At 43.1% G+C, this 8,962-nt stretch overlaps 1 protein-coding gene across 1 annotated transcript in view; it reads right to left on the bottom strand.

The window, feature by feature from the left end:
- The window catches only part of ren (renin), a 39,977-nt gene extending 34,282 nt beyond the window's left edge, over window positions 1–5,695 (bottom strand). The window contains exon 1 of the mRNA XM_068057733.1: window positions 5,596–5,695. Coding sequence (XP_067913834.1) covers window positions 5,596–5,654 — 59 coding nt within the window. The 5' untranslated portion in view covers window positions 5,655–5,695. The remainder of the gene's footprint in view (window positions 1–5,595) is intronic.
- Between the last annotated feature and the right edge of the window lie 3,267 nt (window positions 5,696–8,962).

The raw sequence follows: 8,962 nt of genomic DNA on the forward strand, positions 1-8,962 counted from the left end.
CACACCCCTATTGTTCTGGATAGACTGGACAATCACCTCTGTCTCCCAGCAGGCCTTAAGCTTCTCATAAGCAAATTGTGCGTGGCCATCTTTAGCAGTTCTGCTTTTTAAAAGTTATTTGTAATAATGTCCAGTGAAGACGTCTCAGGCAAAGTTTCATACGACAAAATTAATATTTTTCCATTTGGCATGTGGGTTTTCCATCACAAGCACCTTGGGCATTTTATTATGTTAAATATACTTTATAAATGCAAGTTGTTGATGATAACTGACTCCACATTTCCCTGTGTTGCTAATTAGAATATGATACAGTGGACCAACTATTGCAGCTAATGGCCCCTGTGCTTTCCGTCTCTCCATAGTTTATTCCTGATACCCTAGTTTAAACCTGTCCTGCCGATGCTTGGGGTTTCCCTGTCACGGATTATACATTTTCACACACTGCACTATGCAACTGTCGAACTGTCTATGTTCAGTATTTACATTTTCTTGAGGGACTTTCTGACTGCACAAACATGTGAAGCAGCAGATTAGCAACAAAAAGTACTTACAAAAGAAACGTAATTAAACAAAGAAGCTTAACAGAAAAGAATCATTTTATCGACCGAACTGTGCAATGTTTGAGAATTTGGTCTTTCAGCAAGTCCTGATCAAGAGACACAGTAGCACATCAATTAACTGTAATCAGAAAACGCATTCAAAGTCAATTAATCATTTGAGTATAAGCATCAATCTTGTTAATTAAGGGCACGGTAGCATAATGGTTATGTCACTGGTCTAGTAATACCAAGGTATTGCTGAAAATAGAGACATGTTGTCAAAGCTTTCGTCTTGTTGGGTTCCCTACCACGGTCTACCACAAACCTACTTTCACTTGTCAAGACATGCGTTGGGATTCTTACAGTTCCATGCGCTATAAGATTGGCCTTATCAGCAACTTCGTAAATAGGTCCCGAGCCATTTATTCACCATGCAAGCTTGATTCTGAAATAGGGCGCATCAAAGGCATCCTGATCAGGTCATTTCTCGCTGTATTTCGTGAAAACTTAGGAACAGGCCTAAGGCCGTCATTTCCGGCCCTGAAAAGTGCCCAGTCTACATCAAATTACTCTGGAAGGGTAATGTATCCTAAATATTTGAGCAACAGGTGAAGCTAGCTGTTTCACGCTGCTACTATGCAGTTGCAATGTATGTGGTGTTCGCCACTAACAGGATGCTGCCGTCAAGCCAAAAGGATGTCCTGCCTATCACACAAATGAATAATGTGATATACGAATTTCAATGCCAGTGTGATGCGAGGTATATAGGCCATATGTTCTAAAGACTGGCAGATTGTATCAAACAACATGTCACTTCCGCTGTTCTCAATGGGCTGGGTACAGGCCGTACCCAACCAGCCCATGCTTGCAAAATTCAAAACACAGCATCCAACATTAGATGTGATTCCGCGATCGGACAACATTTGCTAAATAATCCACAGTGTGCTACGAATTACGCTGACAACCAATTTAAGACTGTCAGTAGGGCTTGCAATGTGGCGCATTTGCGCGTACTGGAAGCTACATATATTAATACACAGGGCCCTGTTCTTTGCAGACAGAAAGAACAAGGACACACGTTGCGCCTGTTTCAGCTAAACAAAATAAATTAACAGCCATTTGCTGATTCATTCCTCAGGGTAATGCCTTGACCAATCAGAGACTAGCTGCCTGGTTTGAAGTTCAAACAAAACTTGGTAGTTAACTGTCAGTCACCATAAACTGGTGCATTCTTCATGGTAAGGCCTCTACCAGAGTTTACTTGCCAACCAATCAGCATTCTCTTCTCATACAATATAAAGTTGTTGTTTTCCCTTACATTGGTATTCTTGCAGATTGTGCTGATGAGTGCAAGACGAAAAGCTTCAACAACATGCCTCTACTTTCAGCAATACTCAAGTTCTGTACTACCAAATGACTATTTAATACCAAGCGCTGAACTACTGAGTTCAAATCTTCCATGGCAGTTGGGGAATTTAAATTCAATTAATTACATTTTAAAAAATCTGGAATAAAAAGCTAGTATCAATAATGGTGACCATAAGACTACTGGATTGTGGTAAAACCCATCTGGTTTACTAATGTCCTTTCAGGAAGGAAATCTGCCATCTGGTCTGGCCTATATGTGACTCCAGACGCACAGGAATGTGGATAACTCTTAGCTGCCCTCTGAAATGGCCTAACAAACTCAGCTGTGTTCAAGAAAGCTCAACACTGCCTTCTCAAGGGCAGCTAAGGATGGGCAATAAATGCTGACCTTACCAGCAACACCCCATCCAGTGAATGAATTTTTTAAAAAGGGAAGCAATGATCCATTGATTGTAATGAGGGGCAGAGCTATGATAAAGACCTTATAGTCAGCTTTGTCAAAGGTAAGAGTGAAGAGATGGAAATATCCTAGGCAAATATGGTTTGTAAGCAATAGCGTGGGACAATTACTCCATAATTTCCACTCTCTTTTACATTGTTCAAGGGTCTGTATGGTGTAAATGCACTACTACAATGCCATATGTCCCCAGAAAAATCTGAGCCATCGATATGTACCGAGCACTCTTGAGTTTATATGCTTGGATACTGTCATTCTCATACTGTCATGACACTAGCTCCTTAGTTCTCCTCTCCCACTTGTTTCCACTAACTGAACAACAGCGACCCTTCTCAAAGGCAATCACAGTATAGCATGGATTTACAAACTGATATCGATGAGGCCATCAGATTTCTGTATATATTGACTTGCTACCATGTATCAGTTTTGGCTCAGTGGTAAGACTCTTGCCTCCAAGTCAGAGCATGGGTTCAAATCCCATTTCACAGACTTAAGCATGTGATTTAGGCAGCCACTCCCAGTGGAGTACCGAGGGAGCACTACACTGTTGCGTACATGGGATGTTAAACTGAGGGCTTGCCTGCCCTCTCAGGTGGATGTAAAAGATCCCATGATGCTATTTTGAAGAAGAGCAGGGGAGTTCTCCCTGGTGTCCCGCCCAATATTTATCCCTCAATCAAATCACAAGCAGATTATCTGGTCATTTATCTTATTGCTGTTTGTAGGACTTGCGATGTTCAAATTGTCTGCTGCATTTCCTACCTAACAACACCGACTACACTTCAAAAGTACTTCATTGGCTGTACGGTGCTCTGGGAAGTCCTGAGGTTGTGAACAGCTCAATAGCATGTTCTCTCTGTTGCTGTATATTAACAAAACTCATTTTTCCTTTGGGTAGCTTGGTGGAACAGACTCGAGGGGCTGAATGACCTATTCCTGTCCCTATATTTGTTGCTATGTAATTTCCTTAGCAAGTTCAGGCAGAGGATTCCTGGGAGCCTGGCAACTTCTGCAGGTGAGGCGGTCTACCCCACAGAGTGACATTTGATGACTACTGTAGAACAGTTTACAGTGTTTAATAAGATCTGCTGACAGAGGGCAATCGACCAAGTTTATTTTCTATGTAAGTTTTCTACTGAGTTTCCTTTTGGTAAAAGTGTTCTGCAGTATGTGAGATGGAGAAATATGACTCGAGTAACAGGGTCAGTGGCATCATCAGCCAGATGGTGAAACTAACTATCAGACAGGAACTAAAATAGGACTCGCTGCGCCCTGTGTTTATATAGCAACGTCCTGAAAATAGTCAGTAACAGGGAAAGCTTCTCCAACCTCTCCCACGCACCCAAACATACTGGTGAGTGGGTGCTGCAGAATCTCAAGTCTTTCTGGGCTGGAATTGGCAGTGGGTGGGGGGTTGTTGTGGGGGGAAAGAGAGAGAGGGTCTGGTAGAGATTCACTAGAAGGACTGCTAGCACAGCTAGTGAGGCAGTGATAGTTACCAAAGCATTTACAAACTTATCCACACTAAAGACTGGGGCTATCCCCAATTCCACACATTAAACTCAGTGGGTGAGCACATGGCCCAGTATAGAACATTCATAAAGACCAGGCTGATTTGAGGCTTGAACCCCATTTTAAGGATGAATTGTTTGGAGGGGCACTTGAACTTAGCACCCTCAGGCTAGTTCCTACTTCTGCTGCCTTATAGACCCCCTGCTGATGATGTCTGTGTGGGTGAAGAGCATCAAGTTAACCCATGATACCCTCTCATGACCAAAGAGCCAGCTGTCACTTACTGAAGAATAACCTTATTTTCAAGCATTCCCCATTCCCCGACAGAGAATGAAAATTTGCACCAATTGTGACCCCACAAACTCTGCTCCAAAATGCTTGGTACAACAGTGCCCTGCGAAATGAGGGCAAGGACAATATAGGCAGCAAAAGAAGCATTCTATAGTTCAAAGCCTCGGACTAATTTTTAACCGGTGAACAACTTCATGACCAGATGGCATTTTGGGCAATGGCAATTCTATATAAAGTAGTGCCATGTGGGTGAGGTATTGGAGGGTGGGTGGCATACGTGGAGTTGTGCCCCAGCACGAGTCGGCTTCTTCAGCAGATTAAATTGGTTGGGGGATGGGGCACAGGGGACAGGGGATGGTTTTTGGAGCAATTGCCATCATCCACACTCACCTTAGTTTTGAGACATCCCAGCCAGCCTTTTAACTCTCATTGAGAACGTCCTAGCTTTCATCTAAATAGTCTAATGATGCACAACAAAATAAGGCAGATCTCGGAGCATGCAATGGGAGTCATAGAGCAATGTCTTATTGTTAAGATGTAGTTCTGAGCTGGCCTCTAGGAGTACAAGAGTAGCCACCTCTACCCATCTCCCCCCCCCCCCCCCCCACTTGAATCTACCTCTAATGTTGTCTCCTTCCCTGTGGAAATGCTCATTTCCCATTCATCCCTAGTCAAGCTTTTGTACCAAAATAGTGCTGATCGGAAAATATAGCCCCATATTTTTCTTTGTTAATGTCCCAAGCAATCTCCTCTGCTAGATGCTTAATGATAGACCAATCGACCCTTCAAGCCCGCACCAGTGTTTCTCTCCACAAGACGCCTAGTCTAATCTCAAGCTCCTGTTCACTCACCATATGCTTTATATTTCTCTTTTTGCAAAAACTATCAAATTCCCACATTAAAAGAAAATCCTAATGGAGAATGAAAATTTGCGCTAATTGAGACTTCTCAAATTCTGCTCCTATGCCAAGGGTACAACATAATACACCAGGGAATGAGGCAAGTACTGAACAGGCAGTAGAAGAATAATTGTATAGTTTTGAGGTCCCGCACTTACTTTTTACCAAATTTTGAAGTTTTGAAAGAATTCGCAATGGTGAAAAAGCACTTTGGGCAATGGAGATTCTTCTAGGTTACATGAAGTTGCCTTCCCCAATAATTCTCAGAGTTGTCATTAAAATAAAGCCAAATTTGACAAGTCGCTTTCTTTAATTTTCTGATTTTGTGTACCCACAGAAGCAGTTGGCTGTATTAATGGATCACTACAAAACAGCAACTTGTTGTTAAGGAGCTAGAATAATTATATTATTAATCAATTCAAATTCATATTTAATATTTATTCAGCTGTGTCAAATTGTGACTTGTTTTACTGCTGAATATTAACTAAAAGTTAAAACTCCTAATAGCAAGCCAACAACATACTCCTACCTTTTTAAAGCAAATGCTGAGGCACAAAGACCCCAAAGAACCAACAGCCACTTCATCATAAGGCTATGTCTGTAAGCTTCAGGCTTTTTGCTATTTTCACTTTCCAATCTTCCTTATGGGTAAAGTTTCTATCTCTTGTGAGTTTTATAGTCACTTGGCATCGCCTGCAGTTTCACCACCCACCTTCTCATTGGCTAATGCTCATCCCCTCTGTCTATTGCCCTGCCCCTGTTAAACTGTTCGGCAGATTAGACATTAAAGAATGGAAGTAAACACTCTATATGCAACAACCCAACTTGAGTCACTAAACACTTAAGAGGATGGTACATTTCTTTAAACTACTGAGCATGCACAGTATCACACTGCAATTTTATGTACCAAGGATCACTTCTTATTTTATAGACCTAGCTTTAATTGTTGAGCCGCTATTGGCTTCAAGGAGATTTTGTTCCAAAATCTCTGCATGAAGATTAAGTGGGACTCCATTGTGGGAAGGAGAAATCAGGTAGGGTGCATAGTGAGTGGGTGGCCGCTTTGATTCAGTCAGCTTGCCAACTCCGCTAAAGCTGATAGTTATCCCCAAATCTGTCCCTATTTACCCCATCGAAACCTTTCATAATTTTAAAGTCTAGCAATTTAATAAGGCAAAAAAATTGCATTTATATAGTGCCTTTAAATATAGAAAATATGCCAGGGTACTTTGTATAGGAGGGTCAGTGAAGAAAAAAAAAGAAGCAAGTTGATGCCACACCATCATATGAGGTGGCTGGAAGAATGGTTAGAGATATGGGTTTTGAGAAGGTTTTTAAAAGTGGAAGGGAAATGGAGACACAGGTTTAGTTTAGTTTAGTTTAGTTTAGAGATACAGCACTGAAACAGGCCCTTCGGCCCACCGAGTCTGTGCCGACCATCAACCACCCATCCATACTAATCCTACACTAATTCCATATTCCTACCACATCCCCACCTGTCCCTATATTTCCCTACCACCTACCTATACTAGGGGCAATTTACAATGGCCAATTAACCTATCAACCTGCAAGTCTTTGGCATGTGGGAGGAAACCGGAGCACCCGGAGGAAACCCACAGACACAGGGAGAACTTGCAAACTCCACACAGGCAGCACCCAGAATTGAACCCGGGTCGCTGGAGCTGTGAGGCTGCAGTGCTAACCACTGCGCCACTGTGCCGCCCCTAAGGAAGGGAGTTGCAGAGAGTGAGACTCTGGGTCCAATAGTAGAGTGAAAGATCGAAGGGTAAGGGTTAGGAACCAAGACTGGAGGAGGTTGAACAGATAGGCTGGGCTGGATTTGAAGATGAGGATGGGGATTAGAAAAGGACAATAAGCCTCACTAGATCATGAGCAAGAGAAAAGGGACTTTGGCCCCTTTAGCAGTGACAATGGGGAGGTGATGCCTGAGGGCAGAAAAATGGTGTAATTACTGAATCATTACTTAATGACACTGTTGATCAATGAATGGGGAAGAAAATCTAAGTTGAGGAATAAAAAGAAGAGCAGAATGGAAATTATCACTGGAGAAAACATAGTAGGAAGATTTAGGAACGTTAAGATGAATAGAGGCTTTTTTGCCAACTCCACTGCATGGGTGTTGGTAGAATTGGTTGAGGAGATTGCAAATTTTCTCACCAACATCTTTCAAGACTCATTGGAATCAGGTAACATCTCAATGGATTGCAAAGAGGCAATTCTGAACCCCATCTTTCAAAAAAGGAGGAATTCTCAATTATATATCTGTGAGCTTTATGTCAATCCTGGGAAAGTGATTGAGACCTCAGTGAGGGAAAGCATAAGGGATCATAGGAATGATAGGGTCTGATTAGAGTGTACGAGCTTGGGTTTAGAAAAAACTTTCTTTGGCTTGGCGACCAGTTTTGACTGATTATGCAACTGTGAAGCATCTGGGACCATTTTTCTACATTAAAGGTGTTAAATAAAAGCAAGTTATAGATCTCAACAGTGCTATTGGATAACAGTGAAGCAGTAGATGTTTTATACCTGGATTTCAGGAAGGTATTTGAGGCCGTCCCACCTAATGGGCTGGTCCACAAAGTTTGTACCTATGCGGTAACTGGCAAAGTATTAGGCAGGTCTGGAACTAGAGTGGAAGGCAGACAACAAAGGGCAATAGTGTATAGAGAAGTATCAGAGTGGAAACCAGTTGCAGGTAGAGTCCTACAGGGATCATTGTTGGGGTCGCTGTTGGTTATGATATTTATATAAAAGACTTGAGGGAAACATACTTTTTAATGTGTAAAAGATGACACCAGTGAACAATGTTGCTAACCAATGTTCGATAATTTAAACAACAACCTGCATTTATGTAGCATCTTTAAAGAAGTAAACCATCCGAAGGCACTTGTTGTGTAATCAGATGGAATTTGACACAGAGCCACATAAGGAGATATTAGGGCTGATGACAAATGCTTGGCCAAAGGGGTAGGTTTAAAGGAGTGTCTTAAAGGAAGAAAGAGAGGTAGAGAGACGAAGAGGTTTAGGGATGGAATTCCTAGGGCCCAGGCAGCTGAGGACATGGCTGCCAATGGTGGGGTGAAGGAAATCGAGGATGCACAATAAGCTAGAATCGGAGGAATGCAGATATCTCGGAGGGTTGTAGGGCTGGAGGAGGTTACAGGGATAGGGAAGGGCAAGGCCATTGAGGGATTTAAGCACAAGAGTTAAAATCAGTGTGGCACAGTGGTGCAGTGGTTAGCACTGCAGCCTCACAGCTCCAATGACCTGGGTTCAGTTCCGGGTATTGCCTGTGTGGAGTTTGCAAGTTCTCCCTGTGACTGTGTGGGTTTCTGCCGGGCGCTCTGGTTTCCTCCTACAGCTGAAGACTTGCAGATTGATAGGTGAATTGCCCCTAGTGTAGGTAGGTGGTAGGAGAATTGAGGGAAGGTGGGGATATGGTAGGGAATATGGGATTAATGTAGGATTAGTATGAATTGGTGGTTGATGGTCAGCACAGACACAGTGGGCCAAAGGGCCTGTTTCAGTGCTGTATCACTCTAAAATCAGAAAGTGCTGGAAATACTCAGCAGGTCAGGCAGTAGGTGTGGAGAGAGAAACAGAGTTAATGCTTCAGGTCTGTGACCTTTCAAGGACCCCAACAATGGAAGTGCTGCCCTCTGAGAGCTGTTGGCTTCTCAGAGGACAGCAGCTCTCAAACTGAGCAGCTCCACCATGGAGGTGGTGGCTGGTACTGGACTCACCCAAGGCCCTGCAACCAAGTCACAGTGGGAGGGGTTTTGGGAGGGTGGGGAAGGGAGTGTAGGGACTCACCAGCAAGGGCAGAAGGGTGGCTCTCAGCCGCCCCCCCTTCCTGATAGTGGGTCCCTTGATTA

The sequence above is a fragment of the Heterodontus francisci genome, chromosome 25, assembly GCF_036365525.1.
Source record: "Heterodontus francisci isolate sHetFra1 chromosome 25, sHetFra1.hap1, whole genome shotgun sequence".
Taxonomy (NCBI): domain Eukaryota; kingdom Metazoa; phylum Chordata; class Chondrichthyes; order Heterodontiformes; family Heterodontidae; genus Heterodontus; species Heterodontus francisci.